A 24,542-nucleotide genomic window follows, 5' to 3' on the forward strand; every position below is an offset into this window, starting at 1 on the left:
AGCACCCGGAGAAAACCCACACGGACACGGGGAGAACATGCAAACTCCATACAGAAAGGACCTGGGACGGACCGGGGTTCGAACCCGGGACCTTCTTGCTGTGAGGCAACAGTGTTAACCACTGAGCCACCGTGCCGTCCGTCCATTTAAAACTTTATTTAGTAAACAATGATTGTGTGTAAGGTCTGTTTTTTTATAGTATTTTTTTTTTGTAACATGCATCAGCAGCAGCAGCAGATCAGGTTGAGGTTAAGTAGGCATGTTGCTTATTATTATTAATTAATACACAGGACAAGATGTTACTATCCCTTGTGCCAAAATCAGAGGAAAAACACATTTAGAAGCCCGATACAAAGAGTCTTTGAAGAAAAAATAGCAAAAAAGTCAGTAGCTTTGGGACAGATGTTCCTGCCACAGCGACCCATATAGCCTTGCATAGCCATCTGAGGGCAGTTGAAATACGTGGCTTTGTCCAACTGGCTGTAGCTGGAACAGGTCGCCGACAGCTAGGATGCTGACGCCTCCAGAGCATGAGTGTGGATCTTTTAGGCCTGTCATATCTTGTAGCCGGCGATGAATGAAGTAAAGCAGATCTGCACCAACCATAGACACTTCATCAATGATGAGTAATTGTGTGTGAAGTTTTTCAGCGCTTGGTGTGATGTACTGCTCGTTTCTTGGACCACACATGAAGCTGAGAGCAGAGTGTAGTGTCATTCCTTCGATGGAAAAGGCTGTGGTTCCCGTGAATGCAGTCAGTAACACTGGAAGTTCATCAGGTACAAAATGTCCAGACTAGCCATGACCAACCCTGTAAAAGGATATGAAAGCAATGTTGAAAGAGTAGACACTTTGGGGCTGTTCTGTTGTAGGGCACCCCCCCCCCCCCCCCCCCCCCCCCCATGTGTAGGGTTTAGATGCAGGAGCTACATAAATGTAATAACCAAATATTGCAGGGACCGTAGTCAATGTAAACATAAGAATTTGGAACTGTTGCAATCAGTGGTAGAAATGTTGTATGATGGGGAACTGATCAATTATTAATTGTGTGTATTTCGTGGGAAACAAGAATGTGGAAGTGGTGGCCACCAAAATGCAGTTCCAATACATGCAATGTGTTGTGAAGTCTGAGGTAGTAGGCACACACATAAGTGAAGACAGTGTAAAAGCACTATTGTTTTGGTCTGTAATGATGGCTCAGGGGAGGGTGGGTGGGAGGTTGGGGAAGGAAGGGAAGAATTGTTTGTTTCTGCAATTTAAAAATCAATTAAAATAAGTGATCCAAAAAAAAAGTGACATTTTAGATGCAGGAGCTACATAAATGTAATAACCAAATATTGTAGGGACTGTAGTCAATGTAAACATCCAAATTTGGAACTGGTCCAATCAGTGGCGTATGGCCTGCATTTATATAGTCCTTTTATCCAAAGCGCTTTACAATCAGTAGGTACATTCACCTATTCATACACCGATGGTGGCAGGCTGCCACACCATCAGGAGCAATTTGGGGTTCAGTTCAGATTTTATGCAACAATTTGGAAGAGGCACCTATATGTATTTAAAAGAAGAGGATGTTGCGCATCGGATAGCGTCTTCACTTCACGTGTTTGGCTCAGGTAAGGGTTGGTTTTTATAGCTAGACGTGAGAGCGGCACGATTGTTTGATGGGAAATGCGTTGACGTTCGCCGGGCGCTAATGCTCAGTATGAGCGAGAAGCGCCCGGCTAGCAGGGTAAGGATAATACCAAACATGTATATTGATTATATATATTTTATATATATTACCCATTTCTGTCACTTAAAATAATTGTGTGTATACCAGGTATTCAAGGTCTATTTTTTCCTCCTTACCCACACAGTTGTCACAGAGGCTGCAGTGGGACGTCCGAGGAGGGCGGAACATTTTACAGGTGAAGCAGTATTTGAGCTTCACCACCTGCTGGTTGATGAGGATCTCCTTGGTCCGTGGAGGGGGGCGGTACGTGGAGGATCCTGAGATATCTTTTAAAACAGAGAAGAACCGAGGTGAGAGACTCGGTCACACGTTCTCTTCAAAGTAATGAACAGGTGAATCAGTCAGAATGAGATCATTTCAGACAAAACCATAGAAAGAGAGCACTGTATGGTAGGATGGACGATGGCATCGACCGTCGTCGATGGGGCTCGCCCCATCGACCTCTGAGTCTTCTACATCGGGACCATCGTGATTAATTATCTGTTCCAATAGACCTTATTCGATTGACGTCACTCACGTACGGGCACGCCCGCCATGTTCTCGACATAACGCAGCAGCTCTTAAGTGACAGCCTATGTGAGAGCAGCGTTTATAGGAAGCTAGCCGCCGTTAGCGTTACCTCTATCGTTCCAATTGTGTTCGGATGGTGACCTGCGTTACACACGGCTGTAGTAATGACAGCAATAAAGTCCCCCGTGGTTTGTTTCTATCTCTACCGTCCACAGACGTGAAGGGAGTGAGACTGAGGATACGTCAGCAGCACAGGAGAGGTGTGGATAGTTAGGAGAGACAGGTGAAACTTTCTGACAGCTCCTCACAGCAAAGTCTGTTCACCTCGTTTTTTCTTTTGTTTATTATTACAGGCATTAATGGCAGCATACAAACAACAACTCTGGGGTTTTTATTGCTGTCATCACTATCGCTATTTTGTAATGGAACAGAAACGACAATAAGGCCGTTACTATAGTTGTCAGCTGCACGGTACGGTGTGTCAACAATATGGCGCTGTCCGGGGTTAGCGAATAAGGTCTATTAATTATTATTATTATATAATATTATTATTATTAATTATTAATTATTCTGCAGATGTAATAATAAAAAAGGCCAACTCCATTCAACCCTGATGCGTGAGGGACGTGCGGGTGGCATATGCGTAACCCTGTCCTCATTTCAGAGAAGCGATAGAGCCACTGGTAGAGCGGAGAGGGGGAGGGGAGGATAAGCAGAAGTCGCTTGTGTTGTGAAAATGTTAACACAAAGAAGAAACTTCACGTTCTTTCCTGTTTTCAGCCCCATGTTGTTGAGTCATGTTACAAGTGTTTCCATGAAGTCGCTTCATTACATTGGCTGCTGCTGCTGCGTTTCTCTCTTAATTTGATGTTAGGTTCAAAACTGAGCCCGCATGAATCGAACATTTTCCTCCAGTAATTCTGCCCGTTTTCTGCCAGCTAGTTAAGTTCAACACACACACGTCGTTGGTCAGGACCTGTAACATTATTTGGACCTTTCAATATAGCCTACTCTGTTTCAGTTTAACGCTTCTCTGAACTGGGGATAAGGTACGCTTTGCCGCTTGTTTAATGCCGCCCGTGCGTCCCCCGTGTGTCGCGGTTGAGTGGAGTTAGCCTTTTTTATTATTAAATCTGCCAAATTTTAATTCGAACAGATAATCACGATGGTCCGATGTAGAAGGGTCAGAGGTCGATGGGGGTCGGCCCATCGACGATGGTCGATGCCATCGTCCATGGTGCCAACCCTAATCGTAACGACTTAATGAATCATTAATTAATCCCCCCCGTCAACGACGACGCCATCGTCCATTACGATGTTTCACTGTGGAACCATCGGCCATTGGGTTGACATGGCACAACCCTACTGTATGGCCTTTGTGCTTTTCGACAGTGACAGAGAGTAATCTGCAGGTCGGCCAACTGCTCTGTGGTTCTATATGAAGCAGCTCCCTCCATGATCCCCCCATATGGCAAAGCTCTCTGACCCCATCTGTCCCACCAGTGTGCAAGTCCCAGCGTCTGCCTTACTTACCTATCTGCTTCTCTATATCTGTGTCTTACTTACCTATCTGCTTCTCTATATCTGTGTCTTACTTACCTATCTGCTTCTCTATATCTGCCTTACTTACCTATCTGCTTCTCTATATCTGCCTTACTTACCTATCTGCTTCTCTATATCTGCCTTACTTACCTATCTGCTTCTCTATATCTGCCTTACTTACCTATCTGCTTCTCTATATCTGCCTTACTTACCTATCTGCTTCTCTATATCTGCCTTACTTACCTATCTGCTTCTCTATATCTGCCTTACTTACCTATCTGCTTCTCTATATCTGCCTTACTTACCTATCTGCTTCTCTATATCTGCCTTACTTACCTATCTGCTTCTCTATATCTGCCTTACTGACCTATCTGCTTCTCTATATCTGCCTTACTGACCTATCTGCTTCTCTATATCTGCCTTACTGACCTATCTGCTTCTCTATATCTGCCTTACTGACCTATCTGCTTCTCTATATCTGCCTTACTGACCTATCTGCTTCTCTATATCTGCCTTACTGACCTATCTGCTTCTCTATATCTGCCTTACTTACCTATCTGCTTCTCTATATCTGCCTTACTTACCTATCTGCTTCTCTATATCTGCCTTACTTACCTATCTGCTTCTCTATATCTGCCTTACTTACCTATCTGCTTCTCTATATCTGCCTTACTTACCTATCTGCTTCTCTATATCTGCCTTACTTACCTATCTGCTTCTCTATATCTGCCTTACTTACCTATCTGCTTCTCTATATCTGCCTTACTGACCTATCTGCTTCTCTATATCTGCCTTACTGACCTATCTGCTTCTCTATATCTGCCTTACTTACCTATCTGCTTCTCTATATCTGCCTTACTGACCTATCTGCTTCTCTATATCTGCCTTACTGACCTATCTGCTTCTCTATATCTGCCTTACTGACCTATCTGCTTCTCTATATCTGCCTTACTTACCTATCTGCTTCTCTATATCTGCCTTACTTACCTATCTGCTTCTCTATATCTGCCTTACTTACCTATCTGCTTCTCTATATCTGCCTTACTTACCTATCTGCTTCTCTATATCTGCCTTACTTACCTATCTGCTTCTCTATATCTGCCTTACTTACCTATCTGCTTCTCTATATCTGCGGCTTCATCTGGCGTCGCTCTCGGCAGAATGCCTGGATCTGTAAAGCTGGTTTGCAGGAGGGCGATGATGACGAACACAAAAAGCACGCCACCAATGACAGGTATGAAGACGGTCAGATGCTCCACCAGGAAGGGGCAACTGCAGGTGGAGGGAGACATGACAGAACATGAGTTTGTCTCAGTCTGCCCTTTTTGCGAATCCAGACTTAAAGTTGCAACATACAGTAATACAATGCAAGATTCCTTCCTACACATTTTCAATTAAAATTTTTTTTTTTTCCAGGCCTTGATTTGTTTTGAAGATTTTGTGTGGCGTTCAATATGATTTATGCAAATACTGTGGACTCAATGCGTCTACAACACAAAAGCTATAATTATGTGTGTGACCTGTACCACAACATTTCCCATACTTTCAGAATCAGAATCACTTTTATTGCCACAGTATGCAAGTTACATACGAGGAATTTGTCTTAGTGTCTGTATGCAGCATAGCGGTCACATCAATATACAGAGATAGGAAGTAGGAAGAGAACTAAAGACAATCACAAAGTTGCAAAGTGCAATCAAATCGAGTAAATATTAGGGATGGGCATTTTAAGCAATTTAAATACTCGAGTACTCTCCTTCTATTATGAAGGAGTACTCGAGTACTCGCGCGCGTGCGGGGGGGGGGGGGGTCTGTGTGATTACTATGGTAATGACGGAGCAGGGGTAATCTGCTGTGTGTGGGGCTGTTCACACATAATTTTTGCATGGAGAAAGCGTTACCTTGAGCATGTGAGGAGAGGGACTGACTGACTGTGATATTAGGTGAGGTGACGCTAAGCTAACGTCTAAAGCCTACCTCAGACAGCATCTCCGATGGTTGGATGGATGGCATTAGCGCTTCGGAGCAGACAATGTTGTGAAACAAGCGAAGGCTCAATTCCAATACATGTCCATTGTCCAGTATCATCCATTTTACTTTATGATCACTGTTACACTAACGTAGGCTAAATCCACAGATTACAAGGTCCGGTGTTCTGCCAAAAAGAGAAAACTGACCACTGACCAGTGTTATTAACGTTGCAGCTGCAGCTAAATAGTGATCACCATGAAACGATTGTCTCCCAAAAAGCGATTCTTTCTCCACATTTCTTGTGACTAACGTTATGGGAAACGACAGTGTAGTCAGTAAACTACTGCAAAGTTTTGAATGAGTTTTATCGGGCGTGCGCTATGAAGAAGCGTGCATCTTTCTCCTTCGGGAGCATATCTTCAGCCACTATTTTCGGGATGAGCTGGAAAACTTCCGGTTAAAACTTTCAAAATAATGTTACTTAAACAAAAGTAAATAGCTTATTTATGCACGTTGGACGAGAAAAGGCTATTTCAACGAACGAAGCAGCAAACCTTGTATCAAAATACTCGTTGTGATGTTATATGGCGTGAAACTATGGCTGTAACGCATTACTCAAAATAAATAAGGTTACAACTTTTATTTTGAAATCAACAAAGCGGATGATGTACTTGTACATTCTGGCTGACTTGACGCCCGTGCAGTTCATGCTGCCAGATCCACATAACGATGCGTGCGTAGATCTTCTAGACCATTTTTAAAGGGGTGCGGAGTGGGGCGAGTACCCGAACAGCAGAAACGTTACTCGACTACTGACGTTATGAACGAGTGCTCGAGTACCCGAGTACTCGCGCCCATCCCTAATATCTACATAACTACTAACTCTACAAACTAACTCTTTTAGACAGAGAAAGCACACATTCTATTAGTACTTTTGTGAACTTTGTGTTCACACACTCCAAGCAGAAAATAATCCTCGGCTCTTGTAAAATGAGCCAGAATCCTCAAAAAACGGCTTGGCAAAAGCTACCTACAGCAAAAAAAAAAACGGCTGGCAGTCAATGTGTTAAACAAAAGTAAATAGCTTATTGATGCACGTTGGAGGAGAAAAGGGTATTATAACGAACGAAGCAGCAAACCTTGTATCAAAATACTCGTTGTGATGTTATATGGCGTTAAACTGTGGCTGTAACGCATTACTCAAAATAAATAAGGTTACAACTTACGTTACAATAAGCCTTTTATTTTGAAATCAACAAAGCGGATGACGTACTTGTACATTCTGGCTGACTTGACGCCCGTGCAGTTCATGCGGCCGGGCCAGATCCACATAACGATGCATGCGTAGATTTAGACCATTTTTAAAGGGGTGGGGAGTGGGGCGAGTACCCGAACAGCAGAAACGTTACTCGAGTACTGACGTTATGAACGAGTGCTCGAGTACCCGAGTACTCGCACCCATCCCTAGTAAATATATACAATATGTACATGAGTGGTGAAGTGTTCTGTGGATGATAAATATGAATTTTACGTTGGATTTACATGAGATTTACAGACTTGAGTTAAATAGACGTTAAATAGGCAGTGGATTTACATGAATTTACAGTCGGAGTTAAAAAAGAGTTTACATTGAATGTACATGAAATGTACAGGCTAAGGGTGTATTCACACCTGTAGGTCGTTTGCTTTGTTCCGATTCAGGTACTTAATTGATAAAATTGTTGCATTTGTGCCTTGGTTCGTTTGTGTTCACACAGCCACAAATGAAACGGTCCAAATAGTATTGTCAAACTTCCTGGATTGGCCAGCAGAGACTCTGATAGGCTAATAGCCTCTCGGGATGGACAAAATAATTCCCAGAGATTTTCCTATATGATTATAAAAATGCGTTTTGTTAGACCTACATTTTAGGCTATGTCGGGCGTCCGCCGTGCGAGGAGAGAGAGAGAGAGAGAGAGAGAGAGAGAGAGAGAGAGAGAGAGAGAGAGAGAGAGAGAGAGAGAGAGAGAGAGAGAGAGAGAGAGAGAAAGAGGGAGGGATCGGGAGAGAGAGAGAGGGAGAAAGTTCTTTATTTATTTATTAATGTATGCTATGTAGCCTATGTAAGCCTATGTATTTATTTAGCCTATTTAGGCTATTGGGAATTTGGAGATAGAAGATCAAAGACCCTCGCAAATTCTGCTATTAGGCTACTATCACGGAGATGAGGATTAGCCGAGACATAGGCTATATGAACACCTGTCCTGTCAGGAATAAAATATTAATAAATAATTTAATAATAACGGACATTTCGAGGAAGACATGCAATCAGTCTGATTGTCTGATTGAACCAGACAATCTTATCACAAAGAAGGCTGGCACTGATTACCACGATTTGTTTTCATTTATTGAATGGAGACCAGAGAGAGCGAGAGAGAGGGAGAGAGAGGGCGGTGTGCTGCGCAGCACACCGCACGCAAAATCCGTAGAGATTCAACACATTAACGTTGCTTCCCATGGTCCGAGGTAAGTTGATTGAGTTCAAACTGCTGATGTGATGATCCAAAAATCCCCCAAAGTTTATCATGCAAGTCACAAGTCGCCAAAACAGGATCTGAAAGATGTTGTTTTTAAACGATAAAAATGTTCGTTCTTCAGGCCATTACGCACAGCGCAGCTGACTACGGCAGCTGGTTTATCCAAAAATGCGCACCGTTTACTGCTGTTGTGGCGGATCGAGGTCGGCTCACGTTCTCACCACAAACGAACCGCACCAGAGTTTGTTTGGAAGCGGACCGAGACCACCCTTTCTTGGCGATCTCGGTCCGCTTGTTTTGTCCCGCATCTGAGTGCGATTGCTGTGTTCACACTCCCCCAAACGAACCGCACCAAGGGGGAAAATGCTCTCCGTTTCGGAACAACTGCTCCAAACGAGATAGGTGTGAATACACCCTAAGTTAAATAGGCATTAATGTGGAGGTATTGAGTTTGTGTCTGTGTGTCTACTTTGCTAGAGGTCTTTTCAAATTCCCAAATATTCAAGAGCTGGAAATGATTATCATTATTTATTTTTTCTCTCTCAATGTCTTTCTAGACCTGTACCCTGTACTACGAAGCTGTCTTAACAGACCCGCGATCTGTCACTTTGATCTGGTTTGACTGAACAGGATCAAAGCTATCTAGTTTACCGATACTACGACGGTGGTTTTCTACTCGATAACTGAAGCTGGGTCTATCTGGGATCTGCCTGTGCACGCGCACGTTTTTTGCTCGTGCACAGGCGCGCGTCCACGCGAAAGAGGTGCGCTAGCCAATCACATTATGAACAGCTGAGTTGATCCACGCCCACACCCATTTCCACATCCATTTCCTCATTGAATGAAAGCGCAGCCACAGTGGGATCAGAGATTTTTGCGGATATTTAATGTAACCTATGGCAGAATGAAAATCCGCGTTGGATATAGTCTGCGGAAGGACTGTCTAAAGCTGCCGCTTGTATTCACATCAGTCATTTGATTTACTTTGATCAGCGATTTCTGTCTCCTACAGCTTTGTGCGAGTGTAAATGTACATTAAATGTGTAATCTCAGTCTATAAATTTCCACAATCTGTAAGCCTATTTAGACCATAGATTTAGAAAGCATGCTCAATGAACAATGATCTCTATCACTCATTATGTGTGTGTGGTTGCACTGATCGAATAATTCATATATAGGCTATAATAATGATATCCTAATATAAAAGATTCAGATTCAGATTCAGATTCATTTATTTAGAAGATGGGACATTGCACATTAATGGACAGTACAGCCGTACAGTAAATATGCCAGGTTTTAGCCCAAGGGCTAGTTTCCACCTGTAGTCCCGAAAAAGAGAAAACTGCTGGACTGAATTGAGACGATGCGGGCATACTTTTCATTGATAAAAACTAGCCTATTTTTGCTCATATATTGGCATACAGCCTACAGGACACAGTTCCAGCTGAAACATGCAATAAGCCTGCATATTTAGTATTGGGGCTATCCCATATTTATCCCATATCTATATTATATGTATAGGCTTTTCTGGCATGTAGGAGAATATCACCCTCACTCCATTTGAGGCTCCGATATGCGCTGCGTGATTAATAGTGATCATATTTCTCCACGCATCGTTGAGCTGTTAAGACATAAAGTGGTAGTAGGCTTAATTTAATTATGCAACCTACAGAGCCACAAATGTTTTTCTTATTCTATTCTCAGTTGACTGCAATCTATTTTTCATATGGCGATCTTATATGAATGGTGAGTGACTCCAGAGAGCCGATTATATGGGTCTGTCATGGATTTTGATCTTATCCTCTGAAGCTAACCTGGTCGGGACCAGGTTAGCTTTGCAGCGTCAGTTGCCATGGTGATTGAAAGTTAACTTGCTTTGTAGTACGGCTAAACCAGGTTTAAACTCAAACTTACTCGGATAAGGCATTAAACTAGCTTCGTAGTACAGGCTACTGCTTGGAAAGAAACCCTGCTGGAGGAGGATACAATACTCACTCGAAAGCAAAGAAGAGGCCACAAGTGACAACAATAAGGCCCAGTGTCAGAGGAAGGACACCGCTCTGTCTGGCGTGGATCACCCGTCCATCGCAATAGAATCGGTTCTTCCCTGGAAACACCTCCCATTTCCTCCGCGGCTGCCTGTGCACCGTCGATCTGCTGGTACTCGCAACTCTTCATCGTGTAAACACACTATCCGCCACAGTTGAGGTAGCTAAAAGGCACACAGAGCTAGCTGTCTTTTCTCTTCGACACACGCTAGTTAGCTTGCCCCTTTCGGAACTGCTAACATAGCTTACGCTACTACGCAGTCCCTTATTAGTACACCGCCGATGTAGCCTAAACAGGTCGCTCCGTCTGCAAAATTGTTCTAACTACTCGATAAAGTTTCGCAAATGAAATTTCAAATGTACTTACGGGTACTTAAGGGTTGTGTGAACCTCCGCGGATGATGTAGAAACACTAGCGCCACTAATAAACATGTTTAATCCCTCACTGAACCCCAGGTCTAATTTCTTCAAAATGAATCCGCTAGAAACACTCGTCTTCTTCTGCGCTGCTGTCATGGGTGGTGCGCAAAGCAACCATAGCGCTCGCTATCACTTCCGGCCCCTGGCGGCCGGAAGTGGCACTTTTGTAGTCTTTTGTAGTTTTTTGTAAGATGCGCGCAGAAGAGTTTTGGAAGCGCAGGCAGGCTTCGTGTTCGCGATGTCGGAGCATACATGCAGCAATTGCAAAGAACAAATTAAAATAAAAACGAAAGGATTCAACAGAACATCGCTTAAATCATTATCCAGTCCGGCCACAGCTAGATTCTGTTGTGTTCTCATCTCAGCACTCTTTTTATCAATGGAATACATTTTCTTGATAAAAGGTGCTCAAACCAATTCACAAGGTCTATTCTAACAAATGATTTATACACTGCCCGTTCTTGTAGAAATAATATTTTGAATATTTTTGACAAACCAGCAGTATGTAGATTGAGAACAAAATTCTTCAAATATCCAGTTCCACCCAAAACAAAAGAAATTCACTACAAAATAATGAATGACTTCTACCCTTCCAGTGAATTTTGAAGATTAAGATTTGGATTTGAGAGCAATGAGTGTATATTCTGTAAAGGTGATATTGAAACAACTGAGCATCTTTTTGTTTCATGTTCTCACACCCAACTGTTCTGGAAATAATTCATCGATTGGTTACATGGAAAAAACACAGTAATGCCTGTTCTTGATTATAATAGTATTGTTTTTGGTGTAATATTAGAAGACAAAAAATTGGACCTAATGATCAATGTGTTACTAATCTTAGCTAAATTCTTTATTCATAAGGGCAAATATATCAAAACTCCACCCATCTTTACCTGCTACTTTAATGAAACCCAACTCTACATGAAGTCCCTGAAATTTATTAAATCGAATTTTACCAAAGACCTCTATTTATCTTTAACAAGTCTCTAGCCATCTTATGTTTTATTTATTTTAAATTGTTTTTATTTTTTGTTTTTTTTCGTGTTTCCCCCCGTCTGTCCTGTATTATGTGTGAATGTGCTGCCTTGTGTCTGTTCATGCTTGTCGAAGTTGTATACACTTGTGATGATTGCCTTACAGTTGTAAATTAAAAGTCAATGGTTAAAAAAAAAAAAAACATAGTGGTCGCTATCACTTCCGGCCCCTGGCGGTCGGAACCGCTATATCAATCACATTACACATGAAGTCAGAAGCCCTCACCACGTGGGAATGGATGTCGACAGGTTAATTGAAGAGGTGTCACCTTTTCCATTAAAAGTGGAACAAAAGGCAATTTTAAAAGCATTGGTATACCGCAAAAATGTATTTGCTGTCCTGCCAACTGGATATGGGAAAAGTGCCTGCTTTGGTCTTTTTGGAAATTTAATGGACAAGGTAATAAGCCTGATTTTTACTACTATTTCCCTACTGATGATTACTTTGAAGTACTAGGCTACTTGAATAATATTGTTGTAAAGTAACTAAACTCTACAATCTGTCATGACTTTGCCAATGTTTTTAATGTCATGTGTTTCTATTAATGTATTTTAAAAATATTGTGGGGCCGGTAGTAGCCTACATGTCTCCAATTCAGCTATTAAAAAAAAAGGAACATACAGCCAGCCATGTGATTATTACAGTAATTTTGTTAATAGCTTCCCCTATTTTCCATTGTTTATCTTCCAGCGATAATTTAGCTATAAAAAAAAAGTAACATACAGCCAGCCATGTGATTATTACAGTAATTCTGTTAATAGCTTCCCCTATTTTCCGGTGCCATGGCACTAGTCCGATACCTTACAAAAAACTACAAAAGACTACAAAAGTGCCACTTCCGGCCGCCAGGGGCCGGAAGTGATAGCGAGCGCTATGGTTGCTTTGCGCACCACCCATGACAGCAGCGCAGAAGAAGACGAGTGTTTCTAGCTGATTCATTTTGAAGAAATTAGACCTGGGGTTCAGTGAGGGATTAAACATGTTTATTAGTGGCGCTAGTGTTTCTACATCATCCGCAGAGGTTCACACAACCCTTAAGTACCCGTAAGTACATTTGAAATTTCATTTGCGAAACTTTATCGAGTAGTTAGAACAATTTTGCAGACGGAGCGACCTGTTTAGGCTACATCGGCGGTGTACTAATAAGGGACTGCGTAGTAGCGTAAGCTATGTTAGCAGTTCCGTAGCCTGTACTACGAAGCTAGTTTAATGCCTTATCCGAGTAAGTTTGAGTTTAAACCTGGTTTAGCCGTACTACAAAGCAAGTTAACTTTCAATCACCATGGCAACTGACGCTGCAAAGCTAACCTGGTCGCGACCAGGTTAGCTTCAGAGGATAAGATCAAAATCCATGACAGACCCATATAATCGGCTCTCTGGAGTCACTCACCGTTCATATAAGATCGCCATATGAAAAATAGATTGCAGTCAACTGAGAATATAACAAGAAAAACATTTGTGGCTCTGTAGGCTACATAATTAAATTAAGCCTACTTACCACTTTATGTCTTAACAGCTCAACGATGCGTGGAGAAATATGATCACTATTAATCACTGCGGCGCATATCATGAATGGACCCTCAAATGGAGTGAGGGTGATATTCTCCTACATGCCAGAAAAGCCTATACATATAATATAGATATGGGATAAATATGGATAGCCCCAATACTAAATATGCAGGCTATTCTTGCATCTTTCAGCTGGAACTGTGTCCTGTAGGCTGTATGCCAATATATGAGCAAAAATAGGCTAGTTTTTATCACTGAATTGAGACGATGCGGGCATATATGCCCGCATCGTCTCAATTCAGTTCAGCAGCTTTCTCTTTTATAGTAGGCTATTAGGCTTTATACTAGGCTATTTTATATATGAATTATTCGATCAGTGCAACCACACACATGAGTGATAGAGATCATTATTCATTGAGCATGCGTTTCTAAATCTATGGTCTAAATAGGCTTACAGATTGTGGAAATGTATAGACTGAGATTACACATTTACATGTGTTGCTGCTGCCTGTATCAATGCAGCTGTATCAATCGCTGATCAAAGTAAATCAAATGACTGATGTGAATACAAGCTGCTGCCTTAGACAGCCCTTCAGCAGACTATCCAACGCGGATTTTCATTCTGACATTAAATCGCGGATAAATTAAATATCCGCTAAAACTCTGATCATGCACTGCGCTTCATTGAACGAGGAAATGGGTGTGGAAATGGGTGTGGGCGTGGATAAACTCAGCTGTTCATAATGTGATTGGCTACCGCACCTCTTTCGCGTGGACGCGCGCCTGTGCACGAGCGAAAAACGTGCGCGTGCACAGGCAGATCCCAGGTCCACTTACCTAGTAAAAAACCAGCGTCGTAGTATCAGTTAACTAGATAGCTTTGATCCTGTTCAGTCAAACCAGATCAAAGGGACTTATCGCGGATCTGTTAAACTAGTTTCGTAGTACAGGGCTCCGAAAGGGGCAAGCTAGTTAGCTAGCTACTTCAACAGTTATTCGTGGAGTCTTGCGTCGAGGCTAGTATTATAACGTTAACATTAGAGACAGTAGCTACTGGTTAGCCCATCCAGACAGCTAACGTTAGCTAGCGGACCAGCAACGGCATTCTTCTCCGTGGTCCAGGTTCACGAGCCGAATCAGTTCCCGAGTTGAATCAACGTTAACTGCCACTACCATATTTGTTAGTTCAACGGAAACGACCCATGAAGTCGATTTAACTCGCTCTTTTGTCAAAAAAGAAAACACGAACACGGCTGCTAGTTCACTTTTACCATCAGCCAAACAAACGTCACGGTGTGTGGATGTTGACGTCGCCACCCGGAAGTTGATTTGGCTTATTTCTTCTTCTTCTTCTTTGCGTTTTTTGGCAGATTGCAGTCCAATTGTAAAGGAGCATACCGCCACCTACTGTACCGGAGTATGCAATACAGGATCCAATTTTTCCTACATCAGTCGGTAACACTTTACAATACCGTAACACAAAAAATGGGTAGTTATTGAGGAACTAGTCAGGAACTAATCATTAGTTCATGATTAGTTAATAGGTAGTTCCTTAATGGAGAACTGACCATTAGTTACCATGTTAACGAAGCAGTAAGTAATGATTACTTCCTTAAAAATATATATATCTTTTTTTTTTTTTTCTACACCAACGTAGCCCTACTGTGCGTAGGCAGCAGTTTTGTTGTGTTCTCACCAGGTTCTCACTGCGCCCCTCCCCCATCACCTCCCTCCCCCCGACCCCGCTCGCATTTCTTACCGCAAGGCATTCTGGGTATTGGGTGACGTGTGGAAGCGGCCATCATGCAAACGTTCTTGTAACAACAAAGAGTAACGTTAGCACTAGCAGTAGCATACTAGCCTATTTCCCGTTTATAATACTTTAAGAAGTTTAATTTACTAACAGAAGACTCGTATGTGCGGACGATATTATCACGAATATATGAAGTGGAACCAGGGCTCCGTTGATCAGAGCAAGAAGACTCACTGGACTCAGATGAATGGTTTAGCTGTGAAGCTAACGTTAGCTGTGAAGCTATTGGAGCTTTGAAGGAAGTTTGTCAGTAAAGTTCAGAAGGAAAAGTTCCTGTCGCAGTGTGCAAATTAAAATGTCTAAAGTCCAGAAGCTGAGAGCTGTGGTGAAGCAGCACCTAACTGCGGGTGATGAAGATAAACTGCTGGACGCTGTGCGGTTACACAGAGAAGCCTTGCCTCCAGACCTCCAGCAGCTGTTAGTTCCCGCTGAGCAGCAGGAGTGGAGCCCCAATCTCGACCAGGAGGACACAGAGCCCCCAGACATTAAAGAGGAACCCCGGACCAGTCAGGAGGGAGAGCAGCTTCAGGAGGGACCAGAGCCCCCAGACATTAAAGAGGAACAGGAGGAACTCTGGATCAGTCAGGAGGGAGAGCAGCTTCAGGAGGGACCAGAGCCCCCAGACATTAAAGAGGAACAGGAGGAACTCTGGATCAGTCAGGAGGGAGAGCAGCTTCAGGAGAGACCAGAGCCCCCAGACATTAAAGAGGAACAGGAGGAACTCTGGATCAGGAGGGAGGGAGAGCAGCTTCAGGAGGGACCAGAGACCCCAGACATTAAAGAGGAACAGGAGGAACTCTGGACCAGTCAGGAAGGAGAGCAGCTTCAGGAGGGACCAGAGCCCCCAGACATTAAAGAGGAACAGGAGGAACTCTGGATCAGGAGGGAGGGAGAGCAGCTTCAGGAGGGACCAGAGCCCCCAGACATGAAAGAGGAACAGGAGGAACTCTGGATCAGGAGGGAGGGAGAGCAGCTTCAGGAGGGACCAGAGCCCCCAGACATTAAAGAGGAACAGGAGGAACTCTGGATCAGGAGGGAGGGAGAGCAGCTTCAGGAGGACCCAGAGCCCCCAGACATTAAAGAGGAACAGGAGGAACTCTGGATCAGTCAGGAGGGAGAGCAGCTTCAGGAGGGACCAGAGCCCCCAGACATTAAAGAGGAACAGGAGGAACTCTGGATCAGGAGGGAGGGAGAGCAGCTTCAACGGCTGGAGGAGGCTGATATCACCATGTTCCCATTCTCTGTTGTCCCTGTGAAGAGTGAAGAGGAGGAAGAGAAACCTCAGTCCTCACAGCTTCATCAAAGCCAAACTGAAGAGAACAGAGAGGCAGAGCCTGTAGCCACCTGCTCAACTGAACAGATGAAAACAGAAGCTGATGAAGAGGACTGTGGAGTATCACAACCAGCCAGGAACTTTATATACTTGCATCTAGCTAGTAATTCACAACCAACTAGTGATGACAATACTTCAGACTCTTCTGAGACTGAAGACAATGATGATGAATGGGTGGAAACTAGTGAACTTCAGTCAGGTTTAGGCTCACAGAAAAACAGTGAAGTTCCAAGGAAGAAACATTTCAGCTGCTCAGTTTGTGGTAAAAGATTTGCTAATGAAGCACACTTGAAGAGACACATGATAGTCCACACAGGTGACAAACAATGTATTTGCTCAGTCTGTGGTAAATGTTTTGGTCATAAAGGAAACTTGAAGACACACATGATAGTCCACACAGGAGATAAACAATTTAATTGTTCACTCTGTGGTAAAAGTTTTGGTGAGAAAGGACAATTGAAGAGACACATGATAGTCCACACAGGAGATAAACAATTTAATTGCTCACTCTGTGGTAAAAGCTTTGGTCATAAAGGAAACTTGAAGACACACATGATAGTCCACACAGGAGATAAACAATTTAATTGCTCACTCTGTGGTAAAAGTTTTGGTCAGAAAGACCACTTGAAGAGACACATGATAGTCCACACAGGAGATAAACAATTTAATTGCTCGGTCTGTGGTAAAGGTTTTGGTGAAAAAGGAAACTTGAAGAGACACATGATAGTCCACACAGGAGATAAACAATTTAATTGCTCACTCTGTGGTAAAAGTTTTGGTCGTAAAGGATCCTTGAAGAGACACATGATAGTCCACACAGGAGAGTAAACAATTTAATTGCTCAGTCTGTCGTAAAGGTTTTAGTTGTAAAGGAGACTTGAAGAGAGAAACATTTAACTCAAGGTTCCCATGGCCATGGAAAACCTGGAAAAGTCATGGGATTTAAAAAACTTGTTTTCCAGGCCTGTAAAACTCATGGAATTGTTCAAATCCTTGAAAGTTTATGAAAAGTTGTGTGTAATGAAATTGTTCCAGTAATCTTCCCGTGTATAACCTGCCATGTAATGTAACATAACGGTAACGGCAAATGTATTCTCTGTAGCTGTTGACGTAACGTAGCTCTAACTTGTTTGTTGATTTTAGTGCTTCTTGTATTTTATATTAATATTTTTGTGGAAAATTCCTGTTTTAGTTCAATAGCTTCCATGATGCAGTAAATGCACTAAAAACCAATATAAGGAGAAGCTGTGTCTATTTGTCAATAATAATCATGTCTGGTATTTAAAAACAGTACAAAAGTGTAGGCTACTACTGTATTACTGACTCAATAAATATGGGGGGGAAACAATGTTTATGTTGAAATAAAAAAAAGTTTATGTTCAAATAAATATACCAAGTAGTTATATAAGCTCTCTGGTTGTATTGGTTTGCCACGCACGCACTTTTTATTTATTTTAGTATTAGAATATATTCAAACGAATATGTTTTGTTAAGACGGATTATTCGAATATGATTTTGGGGCTATTTTGACAGCCCTACATACCACGCTCCAGAATCTCATCTAGCCTGATACGGGCTCTGCTGGGGAGTGCACTAATGCAGACAGGTGGAGCAGAGGAAAGGGGGAGAGGGGGGATCCTTTAGGTCCTAACTAAAGGATAGTGTCTGTCAGACACTATCAACATGCCCAAAGTGAAGAGTTACTACCATCCTGGATGTGTTGTACTTGCTTCATACAGCCTGTAGTCGGGTTCAGGAGCACTGAGGAGGCTGATTTTTGGACAAAATAAATTAAATCTACTTTTTTCCCTACCACCTCCTCCTTTGTTACAGCAGAGTCTACCACAGTAACATAGCGCCTAACCAAAACCACCAAGAACAACCAACACCAAACCATTTCATTGTATCAATGCTTTATTGGCTCACATCTCTTCCAACCTTGATTCAACACATTAAAATGGTCAAATAAGCTTTGATTTTTTGGGGGGTTTTGGGGGTGTTTACACCTGGCATTTCAAGTGATAAAACACAATCTGATTGCAATCTGATCACAGAAAACACATGTTAGCGCCAGGTGTAAATGGCCTCAGTGTCCTAATTACCCACCCTATATGAGTTGTTGTCTGAGGATGTTGGGTTGAAGAAAAGTAAATTATTAGATCAGTCTCTCTGCTTAGTGGTTGTCTCAAGGTTTGTTGTTTTTAAGTTGATCAGTTTTCCACGTCGATATTATGTTGTCACCTTACATCTTTTGTCTTTTTTTTATGTTAATATTAACATAAAGCACTTTGTAACTCTTGTTATTATGTTTTCAGATGAGGAGTGCTTCCCCCATAAGACAAAGTGTGAGCAGCGGCACCGCGTGTCCTTAACAGAACGTTTCACAGAGGCTGACCTCCGAGGCTTATGTGAGTTAAACCCACCCTCCCTGATGCACAATGGGAACGTGGGCACACCGGTGAAAGTATTCCTGCAGCTCATCCAGTCGTGCCGTCTGCCTCCGCGTCTCATCCGCAAGTTGGGCCTCGTTTTCCCCAAGACCAGCTCCAACCGCCGCTATGGCAATGTGCCTTTCCAGTACTACGACGCCCACACAGTACCAGCCACAGAAGAGAATATCTTCACAGCTGCTGGACATGAAATATCAGGGCCAGGTGGTGTGGCTGCTCCATCCTCACGAGCCAAGCAGCAGCTAGGTGACCACCGAGAAACAACAGACGACACCGATGACCCGGAGGAGGAGGAGGAGGATGTGCAGTCAAATGCAAATGATGTGGGTTTTATATCTGTTTGCACGTTATTACTTACTTTACTTACTTTACTTTATTGTTTATTTAGACAGGACAGTGCACATTAATAAGACAGTTATACATGTACAGAATCGTCCATACGTGACAACGGTAAAAGTGCCGGGGTTAGCCCAAGCTAATTTTCACCCGCAGTCCTCGGGACATCAACAACTAAAAACTACAAGATAAATACAGAATACGGGAATAAAAAAAGCAATATAATAAAAATGCACAAGGGATAAAAAAAACATACACAAGGGATAACAATACATACACAGAATAAAAGCAATACACACAAACAGATAAGATAATAAAATGATAGAAAAATAAAATGTCCAAGAGAAGGCTATTGAATATGGGTGCACTGTTGTGTCGTTTTGAGCCATTCCTTGATTTTGACTTTAAAAGTAGGGTAAGTGGGACATTCCCTCACTGCAGCCGGGAGACTGTTCCATATCTTTCTGCCCACAATGGACAGGACGTTCTTCCCCAAAGCGGTGCGTCTGTGGCCCAGCTCACAGTCTCCTCTTAGACACGCCCTGGTGGTCATGCCCTCCACGGACCTCCGTTTAAAAAACTCTCCCAGAGGGGGTGGGGCGAGACCATGGAGACACTTAAAAACAAAACAGGCCTGTCTGAAGGTTTTAAAATTGTCAAAATCAAGGAAATCATGCTTCTTTATAAAGTTACAGATATGGATAAAGATTGTTTTTTTATCAAAGATCTTTAGGGCTTTTTTAAATAAAGATTCAATCGGCTTAAGAGCTGTTTTACATGCCAACGACCAGCTCGTTAAGCAATAGTCAATGTGGGAAAAAATCATAGTGTATTAGTGATAGGATGTCTAGGGGGCTGTGGTATTTTGCTGGAAGAATTGCTATTATCATTTGTTCTTCTCCTCCTCGGGTGCAGGATGATGACCGATGTGAGGAGTGGGAGCGCCATGAAGCTTTGCACGAGGACGTAACGAGCCAGGAGCGGAGCAAGGAGAGGCTCTATGAAGAGGAGATTGAGCTGAAATGGGAAAAGGGTGGTTCAGGCCTGGTGTTCTACACTGATGCCCAGTACTGGCAGGAGGAAGAAGGAGGTATACAGACACTTCACACACAAACTAACATTAACATAACGGTTGTTTTCTATGATCTACACAAAGTGCCATATTCAGTTAAAATGGAAATTAAATTCTACAAACTTATCAAACTTATGTACAGGATACAGGAATACGCTGAGTTTATTTAATTGTTCTTGGATCGAGACGTAACTCAACTTCAGTCCTCTGGACAAAGAGTTACGCTGGTTTTCTGTCCTATTAGGTGGTTATTGGTTAACTGCGTTCACCTGACGTCCCAGATCTAAAATCAAAGAAAACCAGTAATACTCTGGGTTTAGAAGACCAGGGTTGAATACCACTGCCATACATGAATTATGTTTACTTGATGAAATATTGATTATGTCTCTTTACTCCCTTTCTTTAGATTTTGATGAACAAACAGCAGACGACTGGGATGTTGACATGAGCGTTTATTATGACAAAGGTAATTAAAATGCACTATTATTCAACTGTCATTCCCTCGATTGACAAATGGAACCAAACAGAAAATGCACAAAGTGTTAGGGCGTTTTCACTACCTACCTCATTTGGTGATCCGACCAAGCGCATTTTTGATTCAACAGCTGCCATAGCCAGCTGCATTGTGGGTAATCGGGCTGAGGACGAGCATTTTATGGTTAAAAAAACAACATCTTCATTCTTCACATGCTGTTTTGTTGGCTGGAGAAACTGTAGATTATTCTTTGGGGATTTTTTTTTTGCACGATTGCTTTCTTATGCGATAAGATTGTCTGATTGCAGCATCTTTATAAGTTATTATTTTATTCTTGACAGCGGTCATATTCTCCATGATAGTAGCACTTTAGGCAGAAGTTGCAAAGGTTTGGTTTCATATTTTTACCAAATGACCGCGCGTTAATGACACATATCACGGCCAAATTCCACTGAGTGCGTGTTCGGTCCGTCTGCGCTGCGGTACGGCTTCGGAGCCGATACGTTTCCACTCTAATCAATGTGTCAACTCCCACCTACTCCGCTGCGTTGCGTGTCTCCGACGATCCGGAGCTCTCCGAAGCAGATACGCAAGGCTTCTATTTTTCACGGATGACGGAGCAAAGCCGTAGCAAGTTGGGCGGAGCCAGGCATGGAGTCAACAGGGCAGAGGTGTTTACAGCATTCAATATCAAGCCAGAGGACAAACATGTATGAGGAAAAGTTAATCATTGAAGTGGAAAACCACAAAATAATATATGACACGACACATCCTTTTTACAAGGACAACACCAAGCAAGCCCACCCCTCCTCTGCTTCTCCAGTTGGGAACAATGATCTTCTGCCTGTTTGTTGTTGTATTTATCCCACATACAAATTGTCTCGCGCGAATGTGCGCGATTTCACTGCGAGATCTTGTCGGTCTCGTCACTCCAGCTGTCTGGCAGAGCGGAGCCGTGACGTTGGCGGAGCACAGAGCACAGAGCACAGAGCACAGCCGCAACGCAAATGCACTCAGTGGAATCCCGGTGTTAGCCCGACTCTTGCGTCTCACGTTGCGATCATTGATTGACAGGTGATAGAAGCATGCTTGACACAGGGAAATGTCGTGCGGGACCTTGAGAATACAGAGCGAGTTGAATGACAGACATCGGTTCAGATTTGGGGATTCAGACAGAGGGCTGTTCACATGCACATTCTGGTTCACTGCTGTGGTTGGCACGCGCCGTCTCCCTTCCTCCGTCTGTCTGTCTGTCTGTCTGCCTGTGTATCTGTCTGTCTGTCTCTCTCACACACACACACACAGACACACACACACACACACACACACACACACACACACACACACACAGACACACTCTGTCACCATCACCCAATGGCAAATACGCACACCGGTCTCGACCATAGACTGTATATAAAAGGGAGTAGGCTAAAGCACGCGCGCACAGTCACATTCTTATCATTTCAGCTGTCAAAACAAAATCTCTGGGAAGTGGGAATTTACATTTTCTCCCGGCCAATCCAGGACGGTTGGCAGCTCTATGTGGTCCGCTTGCTTTTGACCTGGTGTGAAACTGAACCAAAACCAGCTGAAAAACTCAACAATGTTGCATTTGGTGCAAATCAGGAACTAGGCTGGTCTGAGAATGCTCCTTAATTGTTCATGTGGAGCCAGATTTTTTTTTTTTTTTTTTTTTTTTTTTTTTTTAATCGTTTTAAGATTGCCTTGAACTCAGATCTTCCTCCCACAGATGGAGGAGACATGGATTCCCGCGACTACGTCCGCATGCGCTATGAAAAGAGGCTGAGGGACGGCCTTGAAGATCGGTCAGGACACAACCAGACGATCGGCAGCTTTGAGAAGTTCACTAAGGTAAGGAGGTCTCCACAACAGTTGATTTGACTCCAATCTGTGTATGGAGCCTATAGAGACATGTTTTCAACATCTCTTCTCTTGGGTTAGGGCTTTGGCCGTCGTGTGATGGAGAAGCAGGGCTGGAAGGAGGGTGAAGGTCTGGGGAACAGTCAGGCTGGGATCCCAGACGCCCTTGAGAATGATGGACAACATCCCAAGTGCAAAAGGGGCTTTGGGTGAGTAAAAACTAAGTAAATACAGACTTGACAAAACCGAACTAATGATGTCCTGTCACATACCAACACGCGTATTAGCCCCGTGACACCGCTTTATACTGTACTCTGAGATATTCTCGTACAGTAAAGTGGCGCCACACAGCGTTAGAATCCTCAATAGGTGGACAAGGCTGTTCAAAAAGCTCTCCTACCTGTATCCCACCTCCGATTGCAGATCTGAAGATATGATCGTCCGCCCAGTGAAGCCAGTAATTTAGCCGGAACACGGCGCTGTTAAAATGACACTGCTTACGTGAAACAACCGTTTAGAAGCAGTCTTTGCACAGCCTGCGCTGAATTTATAGCAGGGTGTGTTTGATCTTACTAACATGGTGCACTGCTTGCACGCGGCGAGCAAACAACACATGCAGTCACACGGAGATGGCGGCTGTTAGTGATCAACGCAAATCCAGCGCACCTGGGAAGTAAAACATGTCATGAAATACTCAAACTCCCAAGGTTCCTGTCGGCACTTCTCCTGTCCTCAATACGGCACAGGCTGTGGAAAGACTGCTTCTAAACGGTTGTTTCACGCAAGCAGTATCATTTTAACAGCGCCGTGTTCCGGCTGAATTACTGGCTTCACTAGGCGGACGATCATATCTTCGGATCTGCAATCGGAGGTGGGATACGGGTAGGAGAGCTTTTTGAACAGCCTTGTCCACCTATTGAGGATTCTAACGCTGTGTGGTGCCGCTTTACTGTAGGAGAATATCTCTGAGTACAGTATAAAGTGGCGTCACGTTATGGGGCTACACGCGTATATGAGCGCTGAGAGGACATGGTCTTTCAGCATGCGTTCATGATGCTAATGAGCATTCCTGTGTTTTTGTGCAGGTATCATGGAGAGAAGTTGAACTCCGGCCCTGTAAAGAAGGCCAGACCAGGCTTTCATATAACCACAGTGTTCGATCAACCCAAAGTCATAGATCGAGGCGATACCTTACTGAGACGCCAACCAAACACCAGTATGAAGTACAGAGGCTGGCAGCCAGGTGGCACCATTGGACCACGAAGATGACTTTTTCTAAACCTTTTTTAGTGTTTTATTTTAGTTATTTATACACCACTCTGCTCTATTAAAACATGGTTGTCAAACGTTTCGTTCCAGTTGTCTTGACTTTGTCATTTTACGTTTTTACTGTTCTCCTTAATTTTATGCGCACTCACTTTATAATAACAACTTATTATGCAATTGCAATAGATAGATTGATTGTAATAAGAATGTAATCACTACATGTTGATAGTGTCTGACAGACACTATCCTTTAGTTAGGACCTAAAGGACCCCCCCTCCCCCCCTTTCCTCTGCTCCACCTGTCTGCATTAGTGCACTCCCCAGCAGAGCCCGTATCAGGCTAGATGAGATTCTGGAGCGTGGGATGTAGGGCTGTCAAAATAGCCCCAAAATCATATTTGAATATTCCCTCTAAACAAAACATATTTGTTTGAATATATTAAAATACTAAAATAAATAAAAATTGCGTGCGTGGCAAAGCAATACAACCAGAGAGCTTATATAACTACTTGGTATATTTATTTGAACATAAACTTTTTTTTATTTCAACATAAACATTGTTTCCCCCCCCCCCATATTTATTGAGTCAGTAATACAGTAGTAGCCTACACTTTTGTACTGTTTTTAAATA

The 24,542-nt window shown here is 43.0% G+C and overlaps 2 protein-coding genes across 2 annotated transcripts; one reads left to right on the plus strand and one right to left on the minus strand.

The window, feature by feature from the left end:
- Nucleotides 1-755: 755 nt before the first annotated feature.
- Nucleotides 756-11,984, minus strand: LOC310800070 (palmitoyltransferase ZDHHC18-A-like; the record flags this gene model as incomplete). The annotated part of the gene is made up of 5 exons (XM_083662656.1): nt 756-811; nt 1,852-2,001; nt 4,899-5,059; nt 10,270-10,428; nt 11,938-11,984. 5 exons carry the CDS (start codon nt 11,982-11,984, stop codon nt 756-758), a joined length of 573 nt encoding a protein of 190 aa, XP_083518782.1.
- A 779-nt stretch (nt 11,985-12,763) lies between these two features.
- On the plus strand, nt 12,764-23,915 carry LOC310800071 (G patch domain-containing protein 3-like; the record flags this gene model as incomplete). Its single annotated transcript, XM_083662657.1, has 7 exons — nt 12,764-12,821; nt 18,748-19,205; nt 20,134-20,308; nt 20,697-20,756; nt 22,516-22,637; nt 22,728-22,855; nt 23,732-23,915. Coding segments are annotated over 7 exons (1,185 nt in total), but the record flags the coding sequence as incomplete, so codon positions are not given.
- Between the last annotated feature and the right edge of the window lie 627 nt (nt 23,916-24,542).

Source organism: Poromitra crassiceps (genome assembly GCF_964638095.1).
Source record: "Poromitra crassiceps genome assembly, chromosome: 29".
NCBI classification, from domain to species: domain Eukaryota; kingdom Metazoa; phylum Chordata; class Actinopteri; order Beryciformes; family Melamphaidae; genus Poromitra; species Poromitra crassiceps.